Source organism: Rhamphochromis sp. 'chilingali' (assembly GCF_963969265.1).
Source record: "Rhamphochromis sp. 'chilingali' genome assembly, chromosome: 1".
Classification (NCBI taxonomy): Eukaryota; Metazoa; Chordata; class Actinopteri; order Cichliformes; family Cichlidae; genus Rhamphochromis; species Rhamphochromis sp. 'chilingali'.
This window is the reverse complement of record NC_137929.1, coordinates 4,263,584-4,282,500: the sequence shown is the minus strand read 5'-3', so window position 1 is coordinate 4,282,500 and position 18,917 is coordinate 4,263,584. Positions and strand designations below refer to the sequence as shown.

Genomic DNA, 18,917 nt, shown 5'->3' with positions numbered 1-18,917 from the left:
TCCCTCGGCTTTCCCAAATGTTCAAGCGGACCATGTGCCTTTTTGGTAGCACATACTTGTGCCAAAAGCTCTTCTCCACTTTGAACTTCAATAAGTCCAAGTACAGGTCCAGACTTACGGATGATCATCTTCAAGACATACTGAGGGCCGCAACTGCTTCCTCCCTCAGGCCAAATCTGGCTCGGCTATGCAAGAGGAAACGCTGCCAGGTCTCTAGTAGAGATGGACCGATCCGATATTACGTATCGGTATCGGTCCGATACTGACCTAAATTACTGGATCGGATATCGGAGAAAAATAAAAAATGTAATCCGATCCATTAAATATCACGAAAGCACCTCACAAAACTTGCAACACGCCGTAACTCACCTCAGAACGTTAGCACGTCAGAGCAGTATGCATCACGTGATAGAGCGGCTGTGGCATGCGGGACCTGTCGGTGGTCTGGATAGCATGTGGAGCTTCGCTAGCAACCCGGCATTTCATCTCCGACAAAGTTATCCCCGAGAGAAGTAAAGCAAGTGTGTAAGTCCATCTCTGAATGTTTGTAAAGCATTCCCACGTTAAGCTTAACAAGCGACTGCCTCTCGCTCTCCGGCTGCTACTTCAATCATGAAACTGCTTAATGATCAGCTGATCGGCTTTTCTGTCGCGAGTCCGTCTCTCTTCTTTGTTTTTGGCCCACTTTGCACCAGAAAGAGGAAACCAGCGGCTGAACAACAGCAGCACGTTTAAACTTGATAAGCTGTTGTTAGAATTTATTTAATATTACTTTCTACACCAGGATCTTTTTCTACGTAGCTGACGGCTGGTAACTGTGCAGGGGCGGATCTAGCAAAGTTTAGCCAGGGGGGCCGATAGGGCATTAACAGGGAAAAGGGGGCACAAAGACATACTTTTCTTTCTTATTCTCATTTAAAATGTCGAGCTTTTAATAAATAATTATCTGAATCTTACACCCAAAGTTTTAATTTGATGTAAAATGAATAGAAGTCAATTACTGTATATAGTGACTATTAAGTCTAATATATATACCCTAGTAAGCTATAGTACTTTTTCCTTTGGGAAGGTACCATCTGTGCAGTCTGCAATTTTGTTGAAGAAAGATGTTGAATCTATTTAATATTTCTTGAAAAATAATTGATTTCTGTGAATTTTTTTTCACAATGCATCAAATTAAGGTTGATTACGTCGATTAAGCATCATGAGGTGGAGCGTGAGGGGTGGTTCCCTATTTTTTATTTATTTATTTTTGTTGTTGCTGGGAGTTGGAACCCTATTAGTTAGGTTGCTTAATATTTACGCTAAGTACTCTTTAAAATACCAGAATAGGGAGGATGGTGTAGGTCTAAGTTTATTAGATTGATCAGTATTGCTGAACTATGAAATATTTTTTTTGCATACAGGTATAACAGAATAGCTTTAGTGTAGTTGTTGTTTTAAACTTGAGTATGAACTTGCAGACTTGCAAAATGCAGCAAGATATTTAAAAAACAGTTTTGTTGATTAAAAAACACTATATCGATTTATATCGGTATCGGCAGATATCCAAATTTATGATATTGGTATCGGTATCAGACATAAAAAAGTGGTATCGTGCCATCTCTAGTCTCTAGCAGCAAGGAGTAGGCAAGAGAAGCCATGTTCAGAAGAACAGTTCATTTTCTACAGTGTTCCATTCATGTTCAGAAGAAGGTTATAGAACTGTTAATACAGACATTTCAATCTAAACACAGCAGATATAGAAGACTGAAAAAAACACACAAGTTCACTGACTAAAAATATCTTATTATTATTTTATTTATGTATTACAGATTGATTTATTTTCTTATTAATTCTTAATTTGTTTATTTATTTTTCATATTTTGTGTTAAAAAATAAAAATAAAGAGATTTGAGAAGATTGGAATTTTTTAACCATGCCTTTCTTGTGGAAAACCTAATGCGGCCATGCCTCACCCAGACTCTGCCTGCAGCGGCCCCCAGCTAAATTGAGTTTGAGACCCCTGTCCTACACCATAAATCAGTAAGAGAGGGTACGACCTCTCTCATGGCCCCAAGTGCTGTGTGCATGCCAGAGCATTCTGGAAGGCACACAGAGTCTTTACACACTACTAAGGATCAAACCTCTATCATTATGCAATCAATTATACAACTCTAAGCATATATGAGTAAATATTTCTAAGTATAAATGACAATCAACAATATAAACCTTACAGCTGGTTTTAATAACAGAATTTATTTGTTTCTCAAATGAGAAAGAGCTATCGAGAAACATTCCTAAATCTTTAGTTCTGAACTTTTCCAGTGGGCCAAGGTCAACATTATTAGATAATGCTAATTCTTTTCCCTTACATTATAACAATGTGAGGAGTTAATGCTAAGTATACTGCCATTAGCGGCTAATTCTAATTAGGGGTGAATAATTATTAGTAGCTAATGCTAATATCGTTTTCTCTTCCCTTTTAACAATGTGAACAGCTAGTGCTAGGTAGGCTGATGCTAGCAGCTAATGCTAATTTGACGTGAATTAGCATTATATTAGTGAGGAGTTAATGCTAAGTAGGCTGCCATTAGCTGCTAATGCTAATTTTAGATGAAAAAGCATTAGCAGCTAATGCTCATATTGTTTTCCTTTGCTTTGTAAGAATGACAGCAGCTAGTGATACGAAGTCTACCATTATTAACTATTGTTAATTTGATGTAAATTAGCATTATCCGATAATGGTAACCCTTTTCCCCTGCATTATAACGATGTCAGGAGTTAATGCTAACTAGGCTGCCATTAGGGGCTAACTCTAATTAGGTGAATAATTATTAGCAGCTAATGCTATTATTGTTTTCCCTTTTAACAATGTGAGCAGCTAATGCTAATTTGATGTGAATTAGCATTATATTAGTGAGCAGTTAATGCTAAGTAGGCTGCCATTATTAACTAATGCTACTTTGACGTGAATTAGCATTATGTGCTAATACTAATACTGTCTTCCCTTACTTTTTAACAATGTGAGCAGCTAATTCTAAGTACGCTCTTGTAAATAGGTAATTCTAATTTAGTGTGAATTAGCATTATTCAATAATGCTAACACTGTTTTCTCTTACTTATTAAAAATGATAGTAGCTAATACTAATACTCTTTCCCGTTGGGTAACAACGATGTGAGGAGTTAATGCTAAGTAGGCTGCTTTTAGAGGCTTATTCTAATTAGGGCTGAATAACTATTAGTAGCTAATGCTAATATTGTTTTCTCTTTCCTTATAACAATATGAGCAGCTAATGCTAATTTGATATGAATTAGCATTATATTAGTGAGGAGTTAATGCTAAGTAGGCTACCATTAGCAGCTAAAGCTAATTTGAGGTGAATAAGCATTAGTAGCTTATGCTAATACCCTTTTCTCTTGTTTTATAATGATGTGAGACGTTAATGCTAAATAGGCTTCCATGAGTGACTCCTTTCCCTTGCATTATAAAGATGTGAAGAGTTTATGCTAAGTAAGCTGCCATTAGCAGCTAATGCTAATACTGTTTTCCCTTTCTTTATACAACTTGAGCAGTTATTGCTAAGTAGGCCACTTTTCTCTGCTAAAGATTTCTGTGACCATGATAGAAACTCTGATAAGCTAATGCTGCTAAGCTAATGCTGTTTATGGGCCCTGTTAGAATCAATATTTCATTCTCATTCTGTTGTTTGAGAACAATAACAGAAAAATGTGCACTTGAGAACAAATTTATTGTGACTTCAGCTGTGAATGTACAGTTTGTCATTATTTAAGCTTCCATTTCCAAATGTTAGCTGACACTTTATTAGGTACACTGGTATCTATATCAGGTACACCTGTGACCTAAATGTTCCTGCAAACAGACTCCTTGGGGACCCCTACATAAATATCCATGAACTATCCAGCTAGACTAGTGTGTCTGTCCCTGAAAATATTCCTGCATGTGTGATTGTTCATGTGTCATCTGCAGGAAACAAACAGGAAGTCAGTGAAAGACACGGGAAATGTTTCCAGCTCTTCCTCCTCTATCAGATTTTCTCTCCATACCTGAGAGTGTCCAGTCTCCAGCCTGGATCCTTCAGTCCAGCCGACAGCAGCTTCATTCCTGAGGGACCTGGATGATTGTAGCTCAGGTCCAGCTCTCTCAGATGGGAGGGGTTGGAGGTCAGAGCGGAGGCCAGAGAAGTACAGCCTTCCTCTGTGATCAGACAGCCTGACAGACTGCAGACACACAAAACAACAATCTATCTGTCAACAATCGTTTTCTCTTTGTCACAATAACATCTATCCATCCATTATAACTTTATTTATAAGTGACAATACCCAACAGACAACAACAGTCATCTGAAGCTGTTTAACAGTGTAAGGTAACCGCCACCAGTGTGAGCAGCACTTGGTGATGGTGGGAAGAAGAACTCCCTTTGACACAAAGATCCTCCCAGTGAAAACAGGCTCCAGGAGGAGCATCTACCATGACTGGTTGCAGGGTGAGGGGAAAGAGAAGAGATGAGCTCAGAGAGACAAGAACAAAACAGAGAGACAAAAGTTAAGGACATGCAGTAGTGACATATAAAAGCATCAGGAGTGAAAAGAGGGGAGAAGAAAGCAGAGCATCATGGGAAGTCCACCAACAGCCTGAGCCTATAGCAGCATAACTAAGGGATGGTTCAGGGTCACCTGATCCAGCTCGAACTATAAGCTTTATCAAAAAGGAAAGTTTGAAGCTGATCTTCAAAGTAGAGAGGGTGTCTGTCTCCTGAACTCAAACTGGGAGCTGCTGCCACACCCAGTCCAACATAGCCAGGCTTTCTTTGCTGCTTTGACAAAACCTCAAATCCCAGTCAGAGATGATGAGCATCATCACAGTGATGATCATTTCTCTGTAACCCAGGCTTTCTGCTTCAGGATCTGTGCACGCTCACAGAACAAGGAGACCTTTAAACATCATTTCACTAACTGGATGGACTGAGCTCAGCCTACAGATGAACTGGTGCCAGAGATCATAAAGAACATCAAACAGTCAAATTCAACACTTTAATGGAAATATGAGATTAATGCTGCAGACAATCATGAACCTGCTGAATTCATGAACATCAAGAATGCAGCGAGTGGTAAAATAAAGATTTGACCTCAGTGTGCTCAGTGTTCCTGTCTATTCCTAACATATTCCTAACATGATAGCTGCACTTTAGAGCTCTAAAACTGGAACTGACACATGTTTAAACTCTACATGTTACTCAGTACATTCAGTTCTGACACTCGCCCACAGTCCAACAAAGGAAACATGGAGATCACATCAGTTTGTCACCAAAGTCTAATTATTAGGGCAACTTAACCTGTTATTATCTTGTTAACTCATTAACTGATTAACGTCAGTAATTATTTTAATCACAGTTTTTAAAATCATGATTATTGTGAAAGTGCTCACTGGCTCTGAATATAACAGCCATGGGTCACAGGAGGGATGTTGATCAGTGCTGGCTTGAAATGGGCGTCATTATGCATCTCAGCCAATGAGAGCATTGAGGGTGGGCCTAATACTACTGCAGCGCTCACATGACCCAGGACAGAAAGAAAGGGGCGGGGACAGAAACATGGAGACAGGTACAGATCTTTGACATGTTCATTTTAAACTGTTCCAGGAGGCAGTGTTGATACAACTAAAGTTATCTGTTGTTGAAGAAGTCGGTCTGAGGAACGTTCTTAGGATCAACAAATGACGGCATGTATGAGCCTCAAGACGCAGCATCACAAGAAGAACACATGAGCTGTAGAAAAAGGAGAGACTACGAAAGCCACGGCGTTACAACATGAACCTGCTGTTGGTCTCTCTGGAGACTACTGGGCGTGGCTGGGTAACCATGGTTACCTGGGAGTTACAGAAACGTGCAGAACATGTGATTCATGTTGCACAGCAGTGGGACATTTGAAATACAGTCAGCACACTCAGTACAGATAGTGCATCAAATATGATGCTGCTTCCAGACGTCTGCCTTTGAACACGTCCCTGCATCGCGCACAACACCAAGGTTGCCATGGCAATCACAGCTGACAGGGACAAAGCGCACAGCTGGAAGCCTACAGGTATATTTAACATGATGTATTTCTCAGTGTCCTGTCGGTGTGTGAGAGACAAACAGCCTCTGTATGTGTGTGTAAATACAGCATGAATATGTAGAGGACATGTTTGTGGATATAAGTAAATGAAAGCTCTGCGTCATTTGAATCTTCTTGTTTCTGTTGCAGGTCTGTGACTGAACTTCTGGGAGGAGAAACGTTGGTTTCATGCTCTGTGATTCTGTGTTTTGTCATCTCTCTCAGGTGATGGAGAGCTCAGATGATGACCCCGCCTACGTGGTCAAATTCAAGTCTACATTCAGAACAGACCTGGAGACACGCAAGCAAAATGCCAACATTGTATATGTGAAAACTGCTGCTGGAGCCAGATTCAAGGAGCTCAAGTGTTTACCCAGATCTTACTGAACTCACTGCAGGAACAGAGGGTTGTTGGAGGGAAACCTGTGGAAGCAACAACATCCGAGCCACCAGAGAAGAAGTTGGCCCTGTTGGTGCTTCATCAGAGTGTGAACAGGAGGAAGACTCAGCTGAGAACAGTGTGGTGGATACAGAGCAGAGCCCACCATCAGTACAGAGGCCTGTCCATTAGAGTGCTGCTCCAACATGCAGCACATGTACTTGGCCACAGCTGCAACATCTGTACCTGTGAAAGCTTCTTCTCTGTTGCTGCTCATATTGTGCAGAAGAAGAGAGTTTCTTTATCATCAGAAAATGTCAATGAGCTTGTGAGTCTTAGCAGCTGGCTCGGTGCAGAGGAGGAAGAACATGTCAGTCAGAGGAAGATAAATGCAGTTCATGTTGTCAACTCAACCTGGACTGTTGAAAGAGTTTTTCTTTGTCTGGTTTCTGACTGAGATTCTCCAAAGGAAATCCAGCACAAACACACACTTCACACACTCAAAGTCCTGCACAGTAAATGAGCTGATGAGCGTTTGTGCTGCTGCCTGATAACAGAACAATAGTTCTGCTGCTTCCTGTTCTGCAAACACACATTTATAAATGTTCACTTGCTGTTGATCAAAGGTATGTTGGTGGCTCTGGACGCTGAGGGAACTTTGTAAAAAACTAGATCAAATGTTAACGTCCTGGCAGAGGCAAAGAACTTTGATTTGATATTTGATTAGATTCATGTTTCAGCTCAGACTGACAGAAATATTTGAACTGCTGCTGTGTTAAAGGGAACACTGCTGTTAGAAAGCACCTGATCTGTTTCTGCACACTGAATGTTGCACTTCTCATACTGCATTACTATTAAAATAAGTACACAATGCACTACTTTTGAACTCATGATTGAATGTTGCTGTAACAAAGCCATTAATGTGATTCAAAGTGTTCATGGTTTCCCAGCACAACAAATGATTGCACAAGTGTGACTGATCCACTTTCTAATGTGTGTGTAGCCCACACTGTGTGTCACTGTGTCACAGGTGAGTCTGTGTGTCCAGGTTCTATGAGGACAACAGGATATAGTGACTGAGTCCAGCAGCTTAAAGTCTGACTCCATCCTCCATTTAAATAACTCACAGCAACAACTGAATAGCTTTGCCTTTGTGTAGCTGACACTTCATTTTAATGTCCTTCTATTCTGGTTCATCTGGTCTCAGTTTCTATAAGCACACAGGTTTCATCAGGACTCTATGACCTCAGTAATCTTTGCTGGGCCTTAATGCTCTGAACAAAGCTGCACATCACAAGACTAAATAGAAATGAATCAGTCTTTCATTCTCACTGCTGTTTGACTTCAGCTCTCAATGTCCCACCATAACCCATGGAAAGAATTACTGTCCATCCAGGCTGCTGAACATGAAGCTGATGAAGGTGGAGTATTGTGAGGGCTGATGGAGATGATGATGAGGAATCCAGGAGCAGTGGGTGGATGGCAGCATCAGCATGAAGGATCAGTGTGAGAACACATCATCATCCACAAAGGAAACCAGTCTGAGTGTCTGACGCTCTTGTTAGAAAGATGCAGTCCCAGCAGTTAGCTTGTCTGCTAGTTAGCTGAGAGCTAACTCACTTGTACATTGAATACCAAACTGTGTAAACCAGGGGTGTCAAACATATGGCCCGTGGGCCAAATCCAGCCCTTGACATAATTTCATATGTCAAATATTGATGAATTTTCAGGCTTGCTGATAATCAATGTGAGCACGGCTGAGATGTTATTCTGATGAGCAAACCATGTGGCCAAACACTTTAAGAGACAGACTGGGATCATACCATTATGTGAAAGAGGACGGAAATGTCCCATAGACAGCAAGGGTAGTGGTAGAGACCAGTACACAGAGAAATGGGAGCTGTACTGAAATGCAAGCGTGTCAGGAAAGAGTGAAAAGGCAAAATGAGCAGCATCTGGCTGCATTTCAGTGATATTGGAGACCACAAAGCTGAGTGCAACATTTATACAGGAGATATACAGGAGACGCTGAGAGTAGAACTGATAAAATTAGGAGCTGGCTAAAGTGAGACCCATTTTTATTTCCACCCATTTTCCACTGTGGAGGACAAAAGGTTTCAAACTGGTCCAGGTCTTAAACCTCACGTGTTCTTCCTAATAGCAGTAAATGGATAAAAATAAGGCTTTTATGAAAACACTGAATAAAACTTGCTGCCTTTAAAAAGACTAAATGTACAGTTCAGTATTGAACACTACATAAAATAAACTATATATAAAGTGTGTCTGAATGGCAGAGATGCAGAAATATGTGCATGTAGCACAGAGCCACGGCTCAGTGTCTGAATGAGTCTCACAGACCTGAATGTGCTGTTGAAGCCATTTATAATTATAACGTAATTCTTTACTCGTTTGATCTGCTCCTTACCACAAGACACCAGACGTAGAAGGTTTTGGACTTTTAACTATATTTTCTGAAGTTTTACAACTTTTCTTACTGTTAAAAACCTTGTTATGGCCATTCATGCTGTACAAAGTAATTAGACATGTGTGGTATCTACAGAAACGTCAGGATCTCAGCTAAAAGTTCACAAAACCATCTCAACAACCACCAAACAGCTAAAACAGCAGGTGAACAGATCACACAAAAAAGATGTAAAGACAAATCCCCCTGATCATCTGTTTTTTAAACATGAAGTGTAGTTTTGGACGTTCATTTACTGCTGGTTCAGTGAATTTTGGTTGGACAGTGATGAAACCTGCAGCCTCAGAATCTGTGAGAAGTCTGCTTTCAGCATAAGAGTACGTTGCCCTTCAAAGCACCTCCACTTCTCCTCTTATTAGAGGACTGCCTTATTATTAATCTGCTAATTCTGTCAGTTGATGAAAGAAAAATGCTTGATCTCACCTGAGAGTTTCCAGTGTACAGCGTGGACTCTTCAGTCCTTCAGACAGAAGCTTCACGCCTGAATCCTTCAGGTTACTGTTACTCAGGTCCAGCTGTCTCAGATTAGAGGTCTGAGAGCTGAGACCTGAGGCCAGAGCTTCACAGCTTCTCTCTGACAGGTCACAGTTACTCAGTCTGAAAAATAACAGATAAACAATTACAAAAATAAAACACTTCTGTTGAAGTGTAATGAGATACTATTATATTTAGCAATATTTCATCTTGTTTTGTCAGGAAACTGAGCACTGATGCAGAGCAACATGTGGAGAGAATCAGAGGAGAAGAAGTGAAGAGAGAACAGCAGTAAAACAACACTGAATTGTTCAGTGTGCTTTTGATATCAACAGAATGTGTCAAACTTCTTTATTTTGTATTTGTTTTAGTAGAATTGATGATTATCACTTAGATAACAACCACAGGCCAGGTCTAAATTGCACTTTGGTGACAGTTACACCCAGAAATATTTCAGAAACGTGGACAATTTGTGCTCCATTGTATTCAGTATTGAACAAACTGAGTACCGATGACCACTTAATATTTTTGATATTTTATTTGAGTTGTTCCACCTGATCTGTGTTAACTAGAATAAACATTTAAAAGCTAAAGCTATGATCACATATGTACTTACAGAGCTTTGTTGGAGGCTTTGACCACTGGCAGCAGCCTCAGAAGAGCCTTTTTAAAGGCTCATGTTCTCACTTAGATCATTTATTTCTACTTACATTTCAGTCTGGGAAAAATGGGGATTACTTTGAAAACATGAACTATTTTCCCCAAAAATCAGCTCTGGATTAGTAAATCACAATTATGAGGGAGAGAAGAAAAGCAGCTAAAATCAGGTGTAAAAGTAAAGCAGAGGATGAGCTGAATAAAGGACACTCAAGGCTGGCTTGGAAAGGAATGAAGTCCATGGTGGGGATGCAGAACAAGGAGCAAAGATGAATGTGATGCTGAATCAGCAGAAGACTTGGACTCATTTGATTCCAGCTTTTTTTTTATTGACATTTTAGAATCACTATACAATACCATCAACTTCAGCTGTTTACTCAGTTCAGCCTTAGCTTTTATCGTTTTATTGACAAAATGCCTCATCTGTAGACATCTATAAAAATCCTGTGTTTCTAATGAATATTTATCTTTCATTTTATCAAAACTAATTAGTCTGCCTTCCTCCATTATCATACATAAAGCTGTTAATCCTTTATATGTCCAATCTTTGAATCTGGTGTCCAATTTATTTGGAGCAAAATGTGTGTCATATGCACACCACTTAAGAACTGCTATATCCTCTTCTAGTTTATATTCTTTTATTACTGTTTCCCAAATTTTAAAAGTCAACTTGATCCATGGATTTTCAATAGTTTTTATTAAATTTTGCAAGCTTCTGTCTGCTATAATAGCTTATATGGGGATGGAGGTCAGACTCTCCTCAATAACTTTCCATTGAGCGTCATATGAAGGATTACATCAGCATATCATAGGCCTTAATTGTGCTGCCCAATAATATTCCCTAAGAGAAGGTAAGCCCCACCCCCTTTTCCTTTGTTAAGTTGTAGGGTTTTAAATCTAATTCGGGGCCTTTTTCCTTGTCATATGTATCTTGACAAAATTTTATCCCATTCATTAAACTGTTTCTGGTTAATTTCTATTGGTAATGTTTGAAATAAATATAATAATTTAGGAAGAATATTAATTTTAATTGAGTCTATTCTCAAATATAAACTTAAATATGGAATTAGATTCCATCTCGCTATATGTTCCTTAATTTTTTTTTGTATTGGTAAATAATTTTGTTCTAATAGTTCTGTAAGATCCTTCGGTATTATGACTCCTAGATATTTAAAGTACTCTGTTTGCCATGCTAATTGATACTTATTTTTAATTTCTTCTGATGGAATATAGTTGTACTTAAGCAATTGTGTTTTACTCATATTAACCCTATATCCAGATAGTCGACCAAAGTATTCAAATGATTGCATTAATTTAGGTAAAGAGTTTGATGGTTGACCCAAAAATATTAAAATATCATCTGCATAGCAGGCTAATTTATGCTCCTTTTCATGGATATTAATACCTTCTACTTCTTTATTTTGTCTTATATATTGAGCCAATGGTTCCAGATATAACGCAAATAATAATGGTGAGCACGCACAGCCCTGCCTTGTTCCTCTTTGCAGCTTAATACTATTTGATAGGTAGCCATTAATTTTAATCCTTGCCGTAGGGTTATCATAAAGTGCCTGTATTGTCTTAATTATATTTTCGTGAAAGCCAAATGTATGCAAGACTCGGTAAAGAAAGTTCCAATTAACTGAATCGAATGATTTTTCTGCATCGATACTGATTACCATTGCTTCTATTTTATTCTTTTGAATATGATTAATAATTTGTAATGTCCGTCGCACATTATCTTGTATTTGGTGCTCTCGAATAAAACCTGTTTGATCATTATGAATTAGATTAGGTAAGAACTTTTCTAATCGTCGAGCCATGATAGATGTAAACAGCTTGTAATCTGTATTAAGAACAGATATTGGTCTATATGACGCACATTCTAATTTATCCTTGTTTTCGTTTGGGATGGCAGAGATAATTGCTTCTTTCCAGCTAGAAGGTACTTGAGCCTTCTTTAGGATCCAATTCATTGTTAGAAGCATCACTGGTATTAATTCTTCTTTTAGCTCCTTGTACCATTCTGCCGTATTATGGAACGCCAGGACTGCCATAATGAATTAATTAAATACACCATTAAATAATTAATTAAATGTGGCAATAATTAATTAAAATTGGAATTAATTAATTAAATAAATAGTTATGACACATGTAATTAATTAATTATTGACACATTTAATTAATTATTTATGTATTTCACATTTTAATTAATTATTGACACATTTCATTAATTATTGACACATTTAATTAATTATTTAATGATATATTTATTTATTTCATTTTGGCAGTCCTGACGCCTGGCTCTCATCATGAAATAATTTTATCTGTCAGCCTCACCCATCAAACTCAGGGGGCGGGGTTAACGCTGATCGAGTCAAAACCATTGCTTTGGCCTGGTGGCCATTGTTTCTAGCACACAACAACCGGCATGTGGAAGCTAACAGAACTGAGCTTTGAAAAACCCTGTGTGTGTGTTACCAAATACCGTTTTAATATTTTTTTGGGATAGACCCGCTCGCCTCGCAAGCAATCCCACCGACAAAGCGCAGGCCCCGGTACACAGCTGTAGTAACCCCCGCTGACTTCTTTTACTGAGGTTATATTTATCGGTGTTTTATTTCCTGATGTTCTTATGTGTCCTACGTGTTTCAGTCGCCAATTCTGAATTATAACTAACATTAAAAACATGTTTAAGGAGGAGAGAGAGCAAATAAATCTGTTTAACATCTGATCTTTGGGTTTTTGTTCAGTAATCAGCGTGACCTGTGTATAAACACATAAAAGAGATAACGTTGGTGTTTCCGTCATGTAGTAACTGCTGGCTTTAACTGTACAAAGGTTGTTCGACACTATGAAACACACACAGACTTCATGATGTTCGGCTAATATTTTTATTGTGAATATTAATCATGCTGACCTCGCTCTGTACACCACGCAGCGAGGTCAGCATATCCACGATATCCTCAGCTCCATGAGTTAACACAAAGTTTCCCAGCTGACTATCTAACTGCCAACTATTCCAGAGACGTGAAAATATACAGCATAAAGAAAAGTGTAAGAGACTCAGCAGCAGATTAGAATAACAGTTATACATTTAATAAATCACCAAATGAATCCAAGAAACGAGCAAACCTGTTCCGACAATTTGAATTTGTATTCCCTCAGCTGCAGACTCGCTGCTGTTTAAATGTTTGAAAAGGAAGATTAGATATAAAAAACGTCAAACATAGACTCAGTCTGCCTTCACATTTGATATGAGGCCAGCACGTATAGTGGCCTCAGCTATTACTGAAATACACGTGCTATATCATAAACTATGATATAAATAGGGAGGTCCTATTAACATGTTTAGTTTTAAAGGACACCTTCCTGCCTTTAGTCTCATTCATGAGCAGTATTAGTTTTCTTCTAACATCCAGAAGTCTGCACGATGTGTTTCATAGTTTGTAACAAGCCTTTGACAGGTAAACATAACATGACCGAAAAAGAAAAAAAAAAGAAAAAAAAAAGAGAGAGAGTGTTGACATAAGAAGAGAAAATGCTCTCAATTATGGAGACAGACAAATGGTTCATTTATGTTTGATGTGTGTTTATTCCTCCCTAAATATCGTCGGTGAAGTTTGCCATGCACGTCAGATTTTCCTGCGCATTTTTATACCTCTGCCAACAGAGAGAGAAAAAAAATCACATTCTAACAGACAGCTGGTGCTTAGAATACAGTTGAATAACTATTAAAAAACAGATGATATTTAGATGATAGTTCAGTCTAACACATGTGAACCATTAAACGTCTGTGAAACTATGCAGTTATGAAACGTAACTTTAACCTCAGCCAAACCGATTTGCTCAGTTGTAAATAAAACAGCGAAGTAAACGTGATCCGACAGACAGAACCTGAGTGAATGAAGTCCAGCGTTTAACCACTGAGAGCTAAAACTCAGCTGAGGTTTGAAAGCTGTGTGCCGGTGATTGGACATCAGCCGCTGATAAAGCTGTTCGCCTATAAAGTGCTCTGTAAGGAAACGAGCTCCAGCAGCTCTGCGCTCGGGGAAAACACTATATTTACTTATCTTGTGCAGAAAAATGCGCTGACATTGCTTTATATCGAGCACCGGCTGCCCAGTTAAACTGTGACTATCACCAGGTAACTAGGCGTGTTTCTTGAATTAGCAGCAGGTGTTAAACAGCTGACAGATGAGGAGGAGGATGCATGCAGGTAAACTGACGGTCTGTTGAGCTGATCGCTGGTTTCTGCGAATGCAACATGTGGAACACGGAGAGTGGAATATGTAAACAAACCGGTTAACGTAACCCCCTCGGTGCACTCTGCATGCTAACTGTTAGCAGAGCTAGTGAAATCTCTGAAAACATCTGAGCACTTTTGCAAACATGTTCTATGTTGACAACCTGACCAGACATACGGCGCGACATTCGCGGCTAAAACACTGTTAAAAGTGTAGCTGGTGACAGAAAAACTACACCACCACCATTGCTGCCTGTGATTTGATCTGCATTCTGGGATACCTGGCTGCCCCAAGTCTACACAAGCAATCGATTATCTAGGATCGACCTGTTTTGACTTCCTTTGCACGGCAACCAATCAAATGTTAGAGAAGCTGCATGGGCAGCGTTAACCCCGCCCCCTGAGTTTGATGGGTGAGGCTGACAGATAAAATTATTTCATGACGAGAGCCAGGCGTCAGGACTGCCAAAATGAAATAAATAAATATATCATTAAATAATTAATTAAATGTGTCAATAATTAATTAAATGTGTCAATAATTAATTAAAATGTGAAATACATAAATAATTAATTAAATGTGTCAATAATTAATTAATTACATGTGTCATAACTATTTATTTAATTAATTAATTCCAAATTTATTAATTATTGCCACATTTAATTAATTATTTAATGGTGTATTTAATTAATTCATTATGGCAGTCCTGGCGTTCCATACCGTATATCCATCTGATCCTGGAGATTTATTTCTGTTAACTTTACTTATTGCTATTCTTAGTTCCTTTTCTGTTATATCTTCAATCAAAGTTTTATTCTGTTCTTCATTCAGTACTGGTAAATCAAGAGAATCTAAAAAACTGTTAATTTCAACTATACTACTCTCTGTGTTATTAGCATACAGAGTCTTATAAAATGTTTCAAATGCACTCTGAACTTCTATTGGTTTATTTTTTTATTACTTTTGTCACTGGATGTTTAATTTTGTGAACTGTATTATCTGCTATTTTCTTTTTTAGTTTCCAGGCTAATACATTCATTGCTTTTGATCCTCCCTCATAATACCTTTGTTTAAGAAACATTAATTTTTTTTTAATTTCATATGTGGTCAAATCATTTATTTCATTTCTTGTTTTCCTAATTTCCTCCAATATATCCTGAGATGTTTTTCTTTCATGCCTTTTCTCTAATTCTTATTTTGTAGCTCTTCTAATTTCTTATTTCTCATATTTTTCTTATAAGAGGATATTGCTATAATTTTCCCTCTCAGGACAGCTTTTAAGGCATCCCACAGTATAGGAGGAGACACCTCACCATTGTCATTAGTTTCCATATAGAAGTGAATCTCTTTCTTAATTTGTCCTTTAAAGTGAGGATCATTCAGTAAGCTTGAATTTAATTTCCAATTATTGAGTTTTGGTTGCACGTTTAAATCAACAGACAGGTATACTGGTGCATGATCGCTTAACTCTATTGCTCCAATTGCACAAGTGTTTATTTTATCTTTATTTTTCCCAAAAGTTATGAAATAATCTATTCTTGTGTATAACGAGTGCGGTGAGGAAAAATAAGTATAATCCCTTTGGTAGGGATGCAAGTCTCTCCATATATCAATTAGTCCCACCTCCTTCATCAATGTATTTATAGTCTTAATTAATGTTTTAGTATTCTGTGCTTTTCTATTGGAAATATCTAGCTTTGGTTGTAGATGTATATTTAAATCTCCTCCGCAAATTAGGAAACCTACTGTCTCTGTTACCATCACATCTATAATTTTCTTAAAGAAATAAATATCGCTTCCAGGGGGTGCATATATATTTAACAACGTGACTGGGTTCCCCTCAATGTTTCCCCTTACCAACATATAACGTCCCTCTTTGTCACTTATCTCGGATATTTTTTCAAAGAGTAATTTGCTTGATAACAGGATAGCCACTCCTCTCCTTTGTCCAGTTTTATAGGAAGAGGAGAAACTGTTGTATAACCCATTCTTTTCAGTTTTTCATGCTCCTTACAGTCTAGATGGGTTTCCTGTAGATACACTATTTGTACTTGTTCTTTCTTCATTTTAGTTAAAATTTTATTACGTTTAATTGGATTCGACAGGCCATTTACATTATATGATATGATTTTTACCTTATCTTTAAGCATACCCTTACTATTTGAATATTATTAATGTAACAACGACATGTACCATCAGACCACTCCCTAAACATACATAAGCAAACATTAATATTAACATTAAAGCTGTATAAAACAACAGCTACAGAAATAAGCTTTATTTGGTCAAAGAAAAAAAAAAAAAAAAGACTTCCAACTGTGTGGTCCCCGATATGACCCTAAGTAAGCCCCGATAAGAGGGGGCTTCGAGGGGGGCCTCTCTCACCTCTATGTGAGACAGGGCCTTCCTTAGCCAGCAGGCCAATGTCCATTCTACTAATAGCATAGGTAGCACGTCCGCCTATTTTCAATTTCTGCATTGCCACTTCAGCATATTATTTCGAGATAAGAAGTCTTTACCAGTGTATATGGCTATAGCTTGATTCCAGCTTTGATATCATTGATTTCAATGAAGAGCTTTGTGATTGTAGCAAAGGGCTGGTAGCTCTGAGAGTCCCACTGATGAGGAGTTTGTGAAGGTTCGCAGTTATCTAAAGAGCTTAGAAAAAAAGGCATCTGGACTTCTTTAAGTTTTTTGAAGACGTTTTGCCTTTCACCTCTCATCCAAGAAGCTTCTTTATTTCTAGGGTCAAATGGTGGAGAGTCCCAGATTAGCCTGTGTACAAACAGACTTCAGCCATATGAGAGTGAGTGTGAGTGAATGAGAGCACACACAGGACACTCTGATCTCTGAATGTGTGTGACGCAGTGAAAAAGAGGATTGTACTGGATATACTGTGACTGACAAACAGAGTTTAAAGAGAAAGGTGTTTGGATTAAAATGGATTATGCTAAAGTGAACGTGCTAATGAAATCTGAACTGACTGAAATGTGAAGTGAAGATAATTCAGATGTAAAAGAGAGAGAAACTGATAATAAGGTGGGGCTGGAGATCAGTGAAGGGCATGTAAACACCTGATTGGTTGAGTAGATATCAGATCGACAGTTTCACAGTTTTCCCTGTGGATTATAACTTTAAGAAGATGTGACATTCATCAAGGAATCCTGCTCTCCGGATTATTTCCATGAACACTGATCTGGATCACATCTACAGTGCTGGAAGTGCCCGTCTCACCACCAACCTCTCTGTGCACATTCACTTTTTAACCCTTTGTGAGACACTAAAGGTGTAAATCTGAGTATTTATCTATGTTAGTGCAAACACCTCTAATAAGTTGGTTTAGTCTTTCCAAGTCATATCTTCCCTTAGATCTGCGGTCCAGGCTCGTAAAATCATCCTAGTTTTACAAGAACTACAATCTAGAGGAGAGCTGCACTAACAGGTGTGACTGATGAGATCTGACCTGCAAGGATACTCATGTTTATGTGTATCAGGACAAGCAGGGAAGACCTGGACATCAACTCTGTCAGGCTGCCTGAGTCCTCTCACCCACATCAGCTCATCAACTCTAAACAGGAACGAGCAGCTCATTTCAAAATAAAAGGTTGGAATTGTAAAGAAAACAAACAGAGCTCATAAACTGAAACTGATTTCATTTTTTCAGCTGGAACATTTTAGTTGTTCCTTTTTCAATACATACATAATTATATTTACAGTAAGTCTTATCATTCCCCTTTTCCCTGCCAGTCACCACCAATGTTCCCTCTAATGTTTCACGTGTCTGAGCGAACACAAAAACTCCCTGAGCGTCCCTTGGACCTCTGTGAGCAACAGCAGACGTGTGCACTGTGGTCACGCCAGCATCTTATCCATCCAAGTTACACGGTTTATTAAAGTAATCAAATTACAGCATTTACATTTATGTTAGACTACTTTTAATTAACTGCTTTAGCCCACTTACAATGAAAATTAAAAACAACCTTGCTCATGACCTGTAGCATGTTAACACTATTGGAAGTAAAAATAACTTGAACTCCAATTTTGAAAACACAACTTTATTTTTTCTATTTTTATAAAGCTCTGACTTGTATTATGAGTCTGTGGTCTGGGAGAGAGTCTGTAACTCTGTCTGCAAAATACAGGATATAATGACCAATGTTGGCAATTAATTATATAGTTACTTCTTCAAAAAAGTAACTGAGTTTTGCAAACAACAAAGTTTGTTGCAATAAATACTGAATACTATCGTTGTTATAAACAACAATACTATTCAGGAAGAAAACCAAACATTGCAGATATTTTATCATAACTCTGGTTTTACGCGGCCGATCAACACAATTTAAAAACTGGTATAAAGTCCACACTTTGTCCATCAGTTGCTCCGTCTGTCCTGCTCACATCTCCAATGGTTCTACACGTTGTCATTAACGTGGCTTCACCTCATCATCAGCCACTTTGCTCGCTATAACACCGGTGTCGGCACATAAGGACGCTGTCATAGCCTGTCAGCGACGTTGATTAGCTGCGTATATACGAATGTGAATCGCATCATTGGCTGGACTATGGGATAAGGTGGCATCGTTCT

The 18,917-nt window shown here is 38.3% G+C and overlaps 1 protein-coding gene across 1 annotated transcript in view; it reads right to left on the bottom strand.

Moving 5' to 3' along the window:
- LOC308399170 (protein NLRC3-like) overlaps window positions 1–18,917 on the bottom strand; it is a 40,529-nt gene that overhangs the window by 5,592 nt on the left and 16,020 nt on the right. Inside the window, exons 8-9 of the mRNA XM_080886215.1 lie at window positions 9,381–9,554; window positions 4,048–4,221 (exon numbers count right to left, since the gene is read on the bottom strand). Coding sequence (XP_080742341.1) covers window positions 4,048–4,221; window positions 9,381–9,554 — 348 coding nt within the window. The remainder of the gene's footprint in view (window positions 1–4,047; window positions 4,222–9,380; window positions 9,555–18,917) is intronic.